The sequence below is a fragment of the Penicillium riverlandense genome (assembly GCF_028828495.1).
Source record: "Penicillium riverlandense strain IBT 135883 chromosome Unknown utg000001l_segment0_segment0, whole genome shotgun sequence".
Lineage (NCBI taxonomy): Eukaryota > Fungi > Ascomycota > Eurotiomycetes > Eurotiales > Aspergillaceae > Penicillium > Penicillium riverlandense.
This window is the reverse complement of record NW_026643194.1, coordinates 2,501,949-2,516,938: the sequence shown is the minus strand read 5'-3', so window position 1 is coordinate 2,516,938 and position 14,990 is coordinate 2,501,949. Positions and strand designations below refer to the sequence as shown.

The 14,990-nt window shown below is 50.0% G+C and overlaps 7 protein-coding genes across 7 annotated transcripts; 4 read left to right on the top strand and 3 right to left on the bottom strand.

Moving 5' to 3' along the window:
- Positions 1 to 829: 829 nt before the first annotated feature.
- N7474_001020 (SDR family NAD(P)-dependent oxidoreductase) lies at positions 830 to 1,650 on the top strand (the record flags this gene model as incomplete). Its single annotated transcript, XM_057192435.1, has 2 exons — positions 830 to 922; positions 976 to 1,650. The coding sequence occupies 2 exons, from the start codon at positions 830 to 832 to the stop codon at positions 1,648 to 1,650; spliced, it is 768 nt and encodes a 255-aa protein (XP_057057388.1).
- Positions 1,651 to 3,483: 1,833 nt separating this feature from the next.
- N7474_001019 (uncharacterized protein) lies at positions 3,484 to 3,945 on the top strand (the record flags this gene model as incomplete). Its single annotated transcript, XM_057192434.1, has 1 exon — positions 3,484 to 3,945. The coding sequence occupies one exon, from the start codon at positions 3,484 to 3,486 to the stop codon at positions 3,943 to 3,945; it is 462 nt and encodes a 153-aa protein (XP_057057387.1).
- A 1,646-nt stretch (positions 3,946 to 5,591) lies between these two features.
- N7474_001018 (membrane magnesium transporter family protein) lies at positions 5,592 to 6,112 on the bottom strand (the record flags this gene model as incomplete). Its single annotated transcript, XM_057192433.1, has 3 exons — positions 5,592 to 5,651; positions 5,716 to 5,968; positions 6,057 to 6,112. The coding sequence occupies 3 exons, from the start codon at positions 6,110 to 6,112 to the stop codon at positions 5,592 to 5,594; spliced, it is 369 nt and encodes a 122-aa protein (XP_057057386.1).
- A 459-nt stretch (positions 6,113 to 6,571) lies between these two features.
- Positions 6,572 to 7,561, bottom strand: N7474_001017 (translation elongation factor 1 subunit beta; the record flags this gene model as incomplete). Its single annotated transcript, XM_057192432.1, has 4 exons — positions 6,572 to 6,801; positions 6,855 to 7,231; positions 7,429 to 7,468; positions 7,522 to 7,561. 4 exons carry the CDS (start codon positions 7,559 to 7,561, stop codon positions 6,572 to 6,574), a joined length of 687 nt encoding a protein of 228 aa, XP_057057385.1.
- Positions 7,562 to 7,832: 271 nt separating this feature from the next.
- On the top strand, positions 7,833 to 10,205 carry hsp78 (chaperone ATPase HSP78; the record flags this gene model as incomplete). Its single annotated transcript, XM_057192431.1, has 1 exon — positions 7,833 to 10,205. One exon carries the CDS (start codon positions 7,833 to 7,835, stop codon positions 10,203 to 10,205), a length of 2,373 nt encoding a protein of 790 aa, XP_057057384.1.
- A 308-nt stretch (positions 10,206 to 10,513) lies between these two features.
- On the bottom strand, positions 10,514 to 10,915 carry N7474_001015 (uncharacterized protein; the record flags this gene model as incomplete). Its single annotated transcript, XM_057192430.1, has 2 exons — positions 10,514 to 10,758; positions 10,825 to 10,915. 2 exons carry the CDS (start codon positions 10,913 to 10,915, stop codon positions 10,514 to 10,516), a joined length of 336 nt encoding a protein of 111 aa, XP_057057383.1.
- Positions 10,916 to 11,238: 323 nt separating this feature from the next.
- Positions 11,239 to 14,875, top strand: N7474_001014 (MutS family protein MSH5; the record flags this gene model as incomplete). Its single annotated transcript, XM_057192429.1, has 15 exons — positions 11,239 to 11,581; positions 11,640 to 11,735; positions 11,787 to 12,162; positions 12,218 to 12,749; positions 12,801 to 12,860; positions 12,905 to 13,259; positions 13,310 to 13,406; positions 13,463 to 13,552; positions 13,602 to 13,773; positions 13,824 to 13,858; positions 13,915 to 14,159; positions 14,210 to 14,411; positions 14,463 to 14,501; positions 14,566 to 14,704; positions 14,765 to 14,875. The coding sequence occupies 15 exons, from the start codon at positions 11,239 to 11,241 to the stop codon at positions 14,873 to 14,875; spliced, it is 2,892 nt and encodes a 963-aa protein (XP_057057382.1).
- Between the last annotated feature and the right edge of the window lie 115 nt (positions 14,876 to 14,990).

Below are 14,990 nucleotides of genomic sequence, written 5' to 3'. Positions count from 1 at the left end.
TGTCTTTGGTGCCTGGTGCCATTGCCACCCTCGTGTGAGCCTCGGTGCGTGTGGAACATTCGGCTGACCGACCGCGGTCCCTGCAGGGCCATCATGAGTAACTTGCCATCCGGATTGTGCAACGCCTGCCACGTACCACTCAATGATGCGGGGGCAAGCAAACCGGCTGGGCGGTGGCATCAACTAAAAGCGTAGAACAATACAGCAATATTCAAATCAGATATACTATCATACTTTCACGTATTAGTTCGCGGACCCTAACGTGGGTCACCGATATGGTAGAGCGGGCGACTCCATATGTTTCTAAAACTAGGTCCTGTATTTCACATAACTTGAGACGTCGATTATGTATTTTACACCAAATTGCTATACCTGATCCTCTTGAGACGTCGCTCGCGTAGCTTGCCTCAGACTAGTCGAAGCAGCGAGATCACTAACTGTGGTGGTAGATGCATCATTTCGTCCAGCTGATGCACGTCGGACTTAGCGGCACGCACTCTGGACCAATTGGTGAAGGCTCCGGGGAAGGTGACGGGCCACTTAATGAATAGAATCGCACGTCTCTATTCTCTGAATCGAGGCCAACTGCAGATAATCTGCGGGTAGATGACATCAAATTTGGCCGCTCGGAAATTTGAATGTAATAACATAACGTTCTATTATGAAGTCATAGCATAACGTTATCTATCCTAACATAACGTTACGAAAGTCGAGCAGGAGCCGAACAACTGTCTACAAAGATAGGGAGATGGCCATCTCTCCTTAGAGAGGATTTAGTTGGCATTCACTTTGCGGCCCTACCATTTGAATCCATTTCATTCTTCTCAATATGAGACTTGAAGGAAAGATAGCGATTGTCACCGGTGCCTCCCGCGGAATAGGTGCCGGTATTGCCTATGAACTAGCAAAGCAAGGAGCAAAAGTACGGATTCTTTTATGTGAAGGCAGCTAACAATACTGATACGCATTCCATAGGTAGCTCTGACTTATACGTCTGCAAGCAGCGAGAGTCTAGTGGATGAGCTTTGTTCTAAGATCAGCAGCCTCAATAATGGCTCCGTTGCTGCAAAAGTCAAGGCCGACCTTCGAGAAGCAGAAGCGCCAGGACAGATTATTGCAGCGACACTCCACGCATTTCCCACGACACACAGAAAGATTGACATTCTTGTGAACAATGCTGGTGTTCCTATGTGCAAAGACCTAACCGATACCTCACGACAGGACATTTCTGCCGTCTTCGATGTAAACGTATACGGCACAATTCTCATGACGAAAGCGATGATCCCACATCTGCGTGCTCCTGGCCGCATTATTAACATTGGTTCAACCGCCGCTCGCCTCACCACAAGTGGTTTCTCTGTGTATTCTGCTTCGAAGGCTGCTATTGAAGGATTTACTAGATCGCTTGCTTATGAGCTGGGGTCGTGGGGTCATACAGTCAATGTTATTGAGCCAGGAGCAGTGGAAACCGACATGTTCCGGGAGATTCCAAAGGATATAGTGACATATATCAAACAGAGTACGCCGTTGGGGAATCGGGTGGGTATGCCAGAGGATATAGCGGGGGTAGTGGCTTTCCTGGCCGAGGAGAGGTCAGGTTGGGTGACGGGTCAGTGCATCTCAGTTAGTGGGGGGTTAACTATGAATTGAACCGTACAACTGAAGGAGAGGTTCAAATCGCGGAGGCTAAAGAGCCTGTTCTCTAGGCTTTTTGCAAGTGCGCGCGGTCGGTCTGATTTTATAAGCGGGAGGGGCAAATGGTTATAGTACCCATCAGAGTTGCTCGGATTGGGTCGAAAGTGGCTATGAAGGCATAATCGCATCATCGACAGGCTCTTGTTTGAGAATCTAACTGCTCCATGAGCATTATCTGATAAATTTATACATGGATGTAAGAATAGAACACAACCGTTAAGAAAGACAGATGGATTTGTTCATTATCTCACGTAGTAGAGACCGAAACGTCGTTATGTAGTCGTACATGCGTTTGTACAGTGACATATACCCAAGGGTTTCAGGGTGGCAGACAATTAATTGGCAGTGCCGAAATGAAAGAAAAAAACCTTCGCCGGTGAGCATTGGCTGTGAGGTTTTGGGCGCAATCGCCGCAGCCAATCTTGTCGAGTTTGCTCGCGAGATTGGCCCTGCTGTGCCTGAGTGCGGTGGTTCCAACCTAAAATTTTGGCAGGTACCGGCCTCTCTTCGACAGGACCAAAATACTCCAGACTGAGGCGCAGTCGAAGAGTGGTCTGACCAGATGGGTGGGTGTAGAATCTCCCGGTGCAGCATGGCGCAGACAGTGGGCTTTCCTCAGATTGGCTCAACCGACGACGCAATCATCCCTCATGTGGTCAAATCGAAACCAGCGTGGATTGCTTCCGGGGTAACTTAGATGCTTGAAGGGCAGTCAAACTTAATCACGTCGATAATTGGGGGGTAATGTGATGAAACGTACGTTGTGCTGGTTTTGATGCGTGATCATCAGTCCGATTTTTTTTTAGAGGTGAACGTCTGCTAAGGTGTGTTTAATTAATGGACAAATCGAATCACATCGACCATTCATGGGGGGATGAACTGGGTTGAAATCGCTTCTTGCAATGTATTTGATGGGCGATCAAATTTAAACCCCCAAATCATTCCTGAGGTGCTGAAATGGGATAAAATGGCGTGTTGCAATGCGATCTGACGGTCACGTGGTGAAATTAAATCACTCTGGTCAGTGAGTTTTTTTATAGAAGAGAGCCTGTCATAACCCTCAACCATGGTCTGCTTCTGTCCCAATGCGGTGGATGAAAGGTGACATCATCACTCGCCACGGTTCGGGAAACGCTAGGACGACAACACTGACCTTCAGATTTATGTACCTTAAACACTGCGAGCCCAATGTGAAATGAAGAGACGAAATTACAACTCCTAACTGCGCTGCATCCTGTCGCGTTTCCACGAGAACATGCTCGTCACGCGTGTTGAGCGTCCCGACTATGAATAACTCGCTCCAGAAACGCGGGAACTTGGATTCGATCAGTCTAACCACACAGATTCTCTGCTTTAGTATCCTAATACCTCTGGTGGCTTTAAGGTTCTTTGCCAAGTTCAAATTACGTCTCCAGTTCGGACTGGAAGATGGTATGTGCCCAATCCAAGCCGTTCCTATCTCAACTAACTGAGGCAGCATCATGCTGTGCGGCATTGGTATGAATCCACTAGCTTAATATACACCTATTCTCGCATATAAACCTAACACACATCAGATCCTGTTTATGGGTCATTGTATTTCCACAATATTCTGTGAGATACCTACCTCGATCTAGCTTGTTCAATCATATCGCTAACAGATTTTCAATTCAGTCGTTTACTCTGGAGGACCCATTTCTTCCAACCCCTCCACAATATGGGATCGTGAACGCAAATACAAAGTATGCTCACGAGCGAAATCTTCCTACGCAATTCATACTGACAAATAAGATATTTTATATCGCTACAATGTTCTATGTCCCTATGGTGTTTTTCGTCAAAGCCTCCCTCATCTACATCATGATTCGGGTATGGAGACCATACCGTGGGAAGATCATATCCTTATACACTCTCCTCCTTTTCATTTTAACGTACTACACGGTTATCTTATTTGTCAAGATCTTCGTTTGCAACCCTATTCGTGCATTCTGGGACGTTAATCTGTCCGGCAAGGCATGCTTGAATCGATCCGCCATCATAATCACCGACTCGTCCATTAGTGTCATGACTGACTTGGCCATTCTAATTTTTCCTATCACTTTGGCGTCAACTTTACAAATGCCTCTTTCCAAGAAGCTACATGTCATTGCACTCCTGGGAGCGGGAAGTATTGCCATCGCTTTCAGTATCTACCGATTGGTGCTGGTCATCAGCGGAAGACATGACTCAGATGAGATTGAATTGTTCCTGAGAGTTTTACTATCCGAGTAGGTTTTGTTTCTTTTTTAGTCTCGAATGGTATAGTTATTTCTAATACATCGATGCAGCAACGGAGAAGGCGGATTGGGACTTATCTGCACTTGCATTCCAGCAATCAACAAACTCATCGGTCATTATAGTGACAAATGGAAGCAGAGAAACAGAGAGAAACGGGAGCAAAATGGGCTCTGCGCTGGCTTGAAGCCCGGTCAAAATTCTGATGACGATACACATGTACCAGCGTCAAGTTTACCGGGTACATCGGGTCGAGAGTCTTGTGCCTCCACAGTTTAGTTTTTCTAAGGATTCTGTTTATGTCTAAGAGAGGTTCACGCAAGTCGCTCATGCATGTATCAACTATGATTAGAATTTTTGTCGATTATTGAAAAATCCTGGCAGAGTTGTTTTTTCCCCCAAAATCCCGGCCGAGTAAATTCTTCTAGTAGCTTCTCAGTTAGTCTTTTGTCCCACGAGGATTAGCTAGCATGCCTTTTCCGCATCCGCTATGCTATTCTTGTGACTGATGGTCAGCAGTAACTAGTTAACTAGATAATACAGAGTACGTATAGCGCTTTAAGTCACAGCATGGGTGGTCGCTTACTCTAATCATATTTTAAAGCATATCAAACCCCAGTTTGCCCCCTAACAACAATGCACGGCTCCCATTAACAAGTAAGACTGGCGTATATGCTATCATTGTACGTCTACACGAAGAATTGCATGTTTGGGACTGCGTTCCTGATTGAGTCTGAAAGCAATAGTATATATAGATAAAAAGGCTCATTGGCCCATCTCTTTCGCCGTCGGTTTGTTCAAGTTTGTTGTATAACTTCACTTGCTGACCCTACCACACCATCATATGCCCTTCCAGCTACCTACGCTTCTGACTCTTGTCACCGCTGCATCTGCTAGCTGGATGATAGGCGGGTACATTCAAGCAGGCTGCGGCGCAGATTACGATGATGACGACTGGGGAGATGACAATGATAGTCCCAGAATCCCCAAAACTTCCTAGAAGATTCATCGGTACCCCATCCGCTCCGCTTCGGGGACCTACATGAGGGGTAATATAGATTTATATACGGGCCAAATGCACTGACCCAGAATTGGTAGAGTTGGAGTCGACGAGGGACTGCACCGACTACACCCATGTCGATCAATTTGCGGGCTCCATGAGATCGATTCTCTACTGGGGTAATTACACTGGGCTGTAGCCGACCTAGGTAAGTTTTCTGAGGCTGTTTGATTTCTATATCGGCTTATCCATTGCTCACTCTCCTTTAAAACTGCTGTAGGGATTTTTCCAACCTGATTCATTTTCCCAAAGAATCTCATACCAGAGATAGCTTTACAATGATCAACAGAGGCTTGGAGTCTGATGAGATTGTGTGATTTGTTATGGATCCCGCTAGCGACATGACCATCTTGTAAAGTGTTCTTCCTGTTAGATATAGCTTCCCTTTGTACTCATGTAGCATAATCAAATTATCCGTCTAGCATATCCACCATTCCTGGGCCTTTCAAAGTCCCTTAGAGATCCTCAGGTTCCCTATTACCTTAAATCTTGCCATTTTGTTTAGACGTAAATAATACAAACGTGGGTCAGTTCTTCTATACGTAATGAAGTGAAGTACACAATACTACATAGTAGAAAGAAATCACTCCTTGGTCAAGGCATCCTGTCCCCGAATCCAATCCGCAAATTCCTTGCGCTTAGCCTACCACCCCGATATCGTCAGCACAATCGTGGCCTTTTATGGCAAAAGGGAAAAAAAGACTCACCCGAATATCCCAAAACCCATACCGCTCCTCAAGCCCCATATACGGGTTCCGCGCACCGCCCTCCCGCTCAATCTCCCCCGCCCAGTCGCGCCAACTAATCGGCTTCAACTTCTCAGCGCCCAGAACGAGTCCCGCGGAGACGACAAGCACCGCAAGTAGCGTTTCGACGATGATATCCTGTGGCAGGGTAGAAGCGGAGGCGGATGCGCGGACGTTGCTGGAGAGGACGGTGTGTTCGTGGGCGGAGTAGCCGCTGCAGTGGGGAAGCTGTCAGTAGGGAATATTTTTGGAGGAGTTGTAGAACAATTGCGGCCATTCGCAGTGGATAACGGGATACATACGCATGAGCGAGTAGCACAAGGCCGAAGAATGAGACTAGTCGGGAGAGGAAGCTCATGTTCGTGGTGTTTGGGGGGTTGTGGTGGACACGGAGGCGTGGTCCCTGGTGGGTGGGATGAGTTGGTGGGTTTGAGAGGGATGCAATTGATGATGTGGCGAGCTTTGGAAAAGAAGGGAAAAGCAGATAAGGTACCGCTGGACTCCCGAAAGCTCGCTGGGGTTGATCTTGAGCTGAAGGAGGAAAGTTGGTGATAGCGTGGATGCTGACCTAAGCACCGCGGAATCCCGTGACTCCGCCAACAGAGAAGAAGTACACCAGTGTATTAGACAGATTGTTGTTTACGAAGTCCATCTCTAGACATAGTTACTTCTACAATGACGGAATATCATGTTGGGTTTGTTCGTGATTGATTTTCATCAAAGCGGCCAGGGATCGGTCCGTTTCTAGCTGGTTCGTAACTGTGGGTTTCCTTAAAACATCAACATAAAATCCATCTCCTTCATTCCACGTCTCCAATCACAGCTTCTGCATGGCAGCAACGTCGGTGGACTGGACGTGGTCCTCATCCTCCTCGATCTGCTGCTGCAGCTCGTCCAGAGACACCTTCTCGTCCTCGATAACCAGGTTGATCTGCAGCTTCTTAATACCGAAGCCGACGGCAACCAACTTGGAGGCACCCCAAACGAGACCGTCCATCTCGACGGCACGGACGTTGGCCTCCAGCTCCTGCATGTTGGTCTCGTCATCTGCAATCAGTTAGTATCACGTTTTCATCTGATCATTCAAGAAGAAAACATACCCCAGGGCTTCACCTCGAGAGTGACGATCGACTTGGCCGCGGGCTTAACCTTGCCCTCCTTCTTCTTCTTGTACTCAGCCAGGTTCTTCTCACGCTCGGCCTTGTGAGCCTCGTCCTCCTCCTCGGAGTCGCTGCCGAAGAGGTCCTCCTCGTCAGACTCCTCGGCCGAGGGCTTGTCCTTGGGGTTGACGGGCAGCTCGGTCGACTCGGGGCCGTAGGCAGTGAAGGCCTGGGATGGGTCACCGGGGAGGGTGGCGAATTCGCTCTCGTACGAGGCGATGTGCTTGTGCCAGCGGGCAACGTGGGGGTACTTGGCCGCGTCGGGGGCGGCGCTGAAGGCCTTGAAGGTCACAACATCGGCCTGCGACGGAGCGTGACTAGAGACCAGTCAGTCAGTCATGGTCTTTCACGTGGGCTGTCATTTGAAATAAATCGACAGGAAAGCAACAGTCAGAGACGCGATTTCTCGCAATTGGAGGTAGTCATGCAGCGGGGTCTTAATCCGCCTCTTAAACACGGACCAATTTGTTCTCATCATCAAAGGACGGGGGTGGAGCGTAAGGGGTCTTCTTACCCAACGACGTAGCTCCGAGTGGACAGGTAGTTGTTGGCCACTAAGGGACAGTCAGTCAGCTGTTCTCGAACCCTAGCAAGAGGTGAAACATACGAGCCAGGCCGGCATCGGAAACGAAGTCAGTGAAACCCATTGTGACGGGGGGGAGGTGGTATACGAGTTAGGGGGATTGAAAGGGATGGAGGGGAAGGGAAAAGGAAAACAGAAGAAAAGAGATTTTTCCCGTGTGGCCAGTGCCCCACGTTGAAGTCCCGGAAGAATGGTTAATGCGACAGCCGGAGAGAGAGAGCTTGGGCGGCGTGGAGCTGCGGTGGAGCTTTCGAGAAGCGTCACGACTCTACGACTGTGTTTCCCCGACACGGTATATTAAGTGATGGCAGTGTCGTCTTGACCAGCACCACATCATGGCGGCCAGACTGTCTCTCCCCACTCGCAGCCGGCTCTTGCGAACCCCCAGCCTAGCTCCGTCCCGCCGGCTTGCCCCAGCTTCGCGCTCCTCTCTCGTCACTCACCCTCCGTCACTTCTCCGTCCAGCAACCAGGCTCGCTCCCGTTCCCTCGGTGCGCCATTATGCAAATGGGCGCCCACACCCTCCCGGTGGTACCCATCGGATGGACATGAGCGGCGAGCCCGAGAAGCCTGCGCTAGAACAATATGGCGTGGACCTGACGGAGAAAGCGAGAGCGGGAAAGTTGGACCCGGTGATCGGGCGAGACGCTGAAATCCATCGCACGATCCAGGTGCTATCGCGACGAACAAAGAACAACCCTGTCCTTATCGGTGCCGCCGGTACCGGTAAGACGGCCGTGATGGATGGTTTGGCACAACGGATTGTCCAAGGGGACGTACCGGAGAGCATCAAGAACAAGCGCGTTATCTCTCTGGACTTGGGGTCTCTGATTGCAGGCGCCAAGTTCCGGGGTGATTTTGAAGAGCGTTTAAAAAAGGTGCTCAAGGAAGTGGGGGACGCCCAGGGTGGCGTGATCCTCTTCGTTGATGAGCTGCACACCCTGCTTGGATTGGGAAAAGCCGAGGGCAGCATCGATGCAAGCAACTTGCTCAAGCCTGCGCTGTCCCGTGGAGAACTTCAATGCTGCGGTGCCACCACCCTTAACGAATACCGCTTGATCGAAAAAGACACCGCCCTAGCCCGACGGTTCCAGCCTATCCAGGTGGCCGAGCCGTCAGTTGCCTCGACAATCTCCATCTTGCGTGGTATCAAGAATAAGTACGAAGTGCACCATGGTGTCCGCATTACGGATGGCGCGCTGGTGGCCGCAGCCACCTACAGCAACCGCTACATCACCGACCGATTTCTTCCCGACAAAGCTATCGATCTCGTCGACGAGGCGGCATCGGCACTCCGCTTGCAGCAAGAATCGAAACCGGATGCTATCCGAGAACTCGAGCGCAACATCACCACCATCCAAATTGAGTTGGAATCGCTCCGCAAGGAAACCGATGTCAGCAGCCGCGAACGTCGCGAGAAACTCCAAGAAGACTTGAAAGCCAAACAGGACGAGGCCGGAAAGCTGAGTGAAATTTGGGAAAAGGAAAAGGCGGAGATCGACTCCATAAAGCAAACCAAGGAGGAGCTGGAACGTGCCCGATTTGAGCTTGATCAAGCCCAGCGCGAAGGAAACTTTGCCAAAGCTGGAGAGCTAAGATACTCGAAAATCCCTGAGCTCGAGGGCAAATTGCCGAAAGACGGCGCCGAGAACGAATCAGACAAACAGACCTTGATTCACGACAGCGTCACTGCCGAGGACATTGGCCAAGTCGTGTCGCGGACAACCGGCATTCCGATCACCAAGCTCATGGCTGGGGAGGTTGAGAAATTGATCCAGATGGAAGATAGACTCCGTAAATCGGTTCGCGGCCAGGACGAAGCTCTCTCCGCCGTTGCCAATGCAGTACGGATGCAGCGCGCAGGCCTCAGTGGTGAAAACCGTCCACTCGCCTCATTCATGTTCCTTGGCCCAACCGGTGTCGGCAAGACGGAACTTTGCAAGAAGATGGCCGAGTTCCTCTTCTCCACCGAAACCGCTGTGGTGCGGTTCGACATGAGCGAGTTCCAAGAGAAACACACCATCAGCCGTCTAATCGGCTCTCCAGCCGGGTATGTCGGGTACGATGACGCGGGCCAACTGACCGAGGCGGTCCGGCGAAAGCCATACGCAGTTCTGCTGTTTGACGAGTTCGAGAAAGCGCACCGCGACATTTCGGCCTTGCTGCTACAGGTCCTCGACGAGGGTTTCCTCACAGATTCCCAAGGCCACAAAGTTGATTTCAGAAACACGCTGATCGTGCTGACCTCCAACCTTGGCGCCGATATTCTGGTTGGCGCTGATCCCCTGCACTCGTTTAAGGATTACGGAGACTCGGAACTCTCGCCGGACATCAAGAAGGCCGTCATGGATGTTGTGCAGGGCTCTTACCCGCCTGAATTCCTGAACCGCATTGACGAATTCATCATCTTCAAGCGACTGTCGCGTGAGGCTCTCCGAGATATTGTCGACATCAGAATCAAGGAGCTGCAGTCGAGATTGGATAGTCGCCGGATGATCTTGCAAGTGGACGACGAAGTCAAGGACTGGCTGGCCGACAGAGGCTATGACCCCAAGTTCGGCGCTCGTCCGCTGAACCGTCTGATTGCCAAGGGAATTGGCAATAGCCTGGCGGATAAGATCATCCGTGGCGAAGTCACGTCTGGTCAAACTGTCCGGGTCTCTCTGAATGCCGACAAGTCTGGCCCGGTCGTCTCTCGCGAGGAGTAATATGGGAGGGGGGTTTTTTTTTCCCTGGAAAAGTGGCGTTTTTCCGTGGCATATTATACGACGGTGTTTTCCCTTTTTTTTCTTTGTACGATATTTGGATCTTCACTCTCATCTTCTACGGACTTGTATAGTACTGCTCTCCCTTCTTGGTAAAATAATGAGATCACATTCAGCTCTGATATCCTGGTATGGCCATAAAACAAAAACCTTTCATGCCCGATCAACTGCATATCCGAACTAACTCCATAGACACGATGAAAAGCAAGTGGGCCACCCGAATTCACGACACGAGATAACAAAAAGTCTGTTTACTTTTCGCCATATTTCTCCTCAAATACCTCGATCTCGCGCATGGTAGCCAGGGCCATATCGAGGGTCTTGGAAACAGACTCCACGAGCAGATCCTTGCGGAAGTTCAGCTCGTCGCAGGCTGCCTTCAGTTCCTTGATGCAGCTCTTCAGGTCAGCGGTGATTTTGGCGCGGGCCTCCTTCTTCGCTTTCTTGGTCTGGTGCTTTTCCTTCTTGGCGGCCTTGCGCTTCAGGTCGTCCACCTCTACAGTAGATTTGAGTGGTTAGACAACATGTACGGCTGGGAGAATGTATAAAAGGGTGTACTTACGCTTGTCCTTGGAGGAGCTGGTGGTCTTCTTTAGCGACTGAGCGCCGTTAGGGACAAGAAGCTTCTTGGCTTTTTCGACTGTGGCAGTCATGGTGGTGGAGTTGTCAGGTGTAGTCACGAGAAGAAAAGAGTAGTAGCTTCGAGGGTGAGATGTTGACGTGCGAGTCAAAGAGAGAGCGTGGATGCTTTGTTGTGTGAGAAGAAGAAAGAGAGGAAGAAGAAAGAGAGGAAGAAAAAGAGAGGAAGAAGAAAGAGAGGAAAAGGAAAGAAGGAAAGAGGAAGAAGAGTAAACAAAGTGGACTTGATGTGTGCGCACCATATCGGGCAGGCAAGCAGGCACGTATCAGCAGGCCGTTCATTACTTTCTCCCTCATCCATCCACGTATACACCCACATTCTCCATTTGCAAACACCATGGATTCGTCTCTCAAAAGGAAAAGACCTGCTCATCCTCCCATCACACCTCGTACTTTCAATCCACAGCAAGTCCTTGGAAGCCTCTCGTCCAGCCGTGGACTCAAGGACACACCCAACTCCATCCCAACTACGGCCCAGTTGCGTACCCCATTTCCCACTGAGATGGTATTGGATCTTGATGCATCGGAGAGACCCTCTGAGGATGGACTGGGTCATGTCGTCGCTGCAATCGACATGAAGGACTACGGCACTGTGGGGTGCTCGTACTACTCCACCGAAGAAGAGAAGATATACCTGCTGGGCGACACTCGTTTGGGCGGAATGGAGACCATTGAAGCTTGTCTGTTCCTAATTATATACTTGGATCGATCGCAATGGCTGCTGATATCGCCCACCAGTGCTTCTCCAGATTCGGCCAACGGTCATCTTGACGCCGCCTCGAGTCGATCTTCTGGATGCACAGGACCAGAGACTGAACCTTGCGCAGGAGACTGGTATCTATAACTCAAGTTTGGAAGTTCGAAACTGACACTCGTGCGTCTTAGAATCGTCTTCCTATCTACCTTACCAGGTAGATGTTCGCCCAACCTCAGAGTTCAACCATGTCAGTGCGAAGAGCAAACTGGTATCACTCGACCTGTCGTCAACCCACGAGGAATGCCTTCGCTTCTTTGTGCCTCATGACGGCATTGCAGCACCCGACGAAGTGAATGCTGAAGACATGGGATTTACCCTTCAAGAGGGAAGGTTTCTGCATATATCCAGCTCTGTTGACATGGAGAACCCGGTGACCATTGGCTGTGCCGGTGCAATTCTCACGTATTTGCAACGACGGAGGGCTACACAGCCAAGTCTAGGGGACAACGGTAGTGCTGGGTTCCGAGTGCGGTCCTTGGAGATGTTCAGCCTCCACGACACTATGTGAGCAACAGTAATCCGTGTCAGATGTTCGTGTTAATCAGAAGACAATAAATAGGTGGATCAATGGAAACACATTCCTGTCACTCCAGATTGTGCAATCCGAGTCCCATCCAAACATGTTCAACCAAGGCCCGGGAAAGAAGTCATCCTCGGGAAAAGAAGGTCTCTCTGTCTATGGGCTTTTCCATCGCTTTGCAGGTACGCCTCAGGGAAGAGCCGGACTGAGACGGATGTTCTTCCGCCCAAGCGTGGAATTAACTACGATTTCCGAGCGGCATGACTTCATTGCAGTTATTTCACGGCCGGATAACCTGGCTCCGCTGGAGACGATGACCAATGCTTTGAAGCATATCAAGAACCTCAGGCCCGTGCTGATCAACCTTCGCAAAGGGGTTAGTACGGGAAGTGCAAAGATTACAGGTTTCAAGACTACGGTCTGGGCGAGTTTGCTAGCGGTACGTAAAGTTTTGGTGGAGACGAGGGGGATGTATGCTGATGTGGAGGCTCAGTTTGCTTTCTTTTCGATTGACATCCACGATGCTTTGCGGGAGACCTCCGGGGCTGAGACGTTGCCTCTGCGGACAAAGGTGAGCACTTTTCTGTTACCCCGATATAATTCAGGTTCTCATATACTCCAGGCTCTTCGGGTCTTTGAAGCAGCTCAGCTATATAGAGTGGGACGCATGATACAGGAGATCGTGAGTAGTTTATCATATCAGGAGACGACTACTGATAAGTGTAGGTGGATATTGACAGTTCAGAAGAGCAAAGCAGAACAGTGGTCAAGCAGGGCCTTGACAGGCATCTCGATAGGATGAAGGACAGATACGACGGTCTGAGCAGTCTGTTGAAGCATGTCGCTATGGACGTTGCCAGCACGATCCCCGAGAATCTTGATATTGACATCAATGTGATCTACTTTCCCCAGCTGGGGTTCAATATCGCAATTCCGCTGAATGGACGGGGTGAAGCGACATACAACGGCTCCAGTCAGGATTGGGAGCTCATGTTCATCACGGAGAATAGGGCATATTTCAAAGATTTCCGCATGAGAGAGATGGATGAGAAGCTGGGTGACATTTACAGTCTCATCTGTGGTAAGAATGATCAACATATTTTTGCAAGCACTATCTGATTCATGGTTCAGAAAAGGAGATTGAGATCGTGTACGACCTGGCTCAGGGTATTCTGCAGTATGAAAATGTACTCGTGGATGCGTCGGATATCTGTGGAGAGATTGACTGGTAATATTCTCCAGATTGTATTTCAGAAAATTCTTGTACTCACGTTTCCCTTTCAGCCTTCTGGCTCTCACACATGCGGCCAGTTTTTACAAGCTGGTGCGGCCCCGGATGGTCCAACACAACATCATCAAAATCAAGGGTGGCCGGTAAGCTTGTCCCTTCGGTGGCTTTTTTGCAGCATCTAATGTTCTCCAGGCATATTCTCCAAGAACTGACCGTTTCTTCTTATGTTCCAAACAATACGTATCTGATGGGTGGAAGTGTAGGGAATGCAGAGCCCAAAGCCTCTTTGTTTGCCGACCAGACACAAAGCATGCTGCTGTTGACTGGGCCAAACTACTCGGGGAAGAGCGTCTATATGAAACAAGTTAGAACTCCCTGCCCCTACAACACACATAACAGGCTGAATTTGGTTAGGTTGCCTTGATTGTCTACCTCGCACAGATTGGCAGGTCCGTCGATTCCGTTTCAATCCGTGGTCCGTAAGAAGAGAACTAACGGGCAGCAGTTTCGTTCCTGCGGACAGTGCAGAGCTGGGTATCACCGATAAGATCTTGACCAAGATCAACACTCAAGACAGCGTCTCCAAGGTACCACCAATTCATCTCTACGCTGGGCTGCCTAAGCTGATCCCCTCTCAGATCCAGAGCACGTTCATGAACGACTTGCAGCAGATCTCACTTAGTCTGAAGCAGGTTACTAGCCAAAGTTTGGTGATCATCGATGAGTTCGGCAAGGGCACAAATGAGTGTGGTTCGTGACATCCCTTAGACCTTGTTGAATCAAGTTGATCGCGATGATAGATGGCATCGGTCTGGCATGCGGGATCCTCGAACACCTATTGAACCTGAACGATCCTCCAAAGGTGATCGCCGCGACGCATTTTCATGAGATCTTTGAGAACAACTTCCTGGCATCGCACCCCCGACTGCAACTCGGGCACATGGAGGTTCAAGTCTGCGAAGAGTCGAAGGAAGTGGAAGACCAAATCACCTATCTTTACAAGTATGTCTGAACCCAGTTCTCGAGCAAAGGGAGTACTAACGAATGGCCCAGCTTCCGACCTGGTCGCGGCAACAAGAGCTTTGGAACCATGTACGGCCTACTTTTCTCCCACGGCCTCGACGCCGTCTGTGGCTAACATTCTGTTGTACTCCAGTTGCGCCGCCATCAACGGTATCGATCCTGCGATTGTCTCCCGCGCTACGGAGATCGTTTCCCTATCAGCTCGTGGCGAGAACCTTGTTGCCGCTTGTGCAGTTCTATCTTCCGAAGAGACGCAGGCCCTCAAGGAAGCCGTACGTTTTACTGGATGCGTTTAAGGCAAACCACGGCTGACTTGAGACTTCTATCAACAGGACGCCCTAGCCAGGAGTTTCCTGGGAATGGACCTCTCAGGCCATGATGATGGCTTAGGCGGCAAGAGGGAGGAGGCCTTGCAGGAACTATTCTCGAAGCTTGGGCAATGAGGGGTCCGTTAACCGGTGGATACTTTTCCTGTTGCGCTATCCATGCATGGGCTACGTGTTTTCCGAATATTTGTATGATCATCACTTCCTGTTGCTTTCCTCGGATAGCGTTATG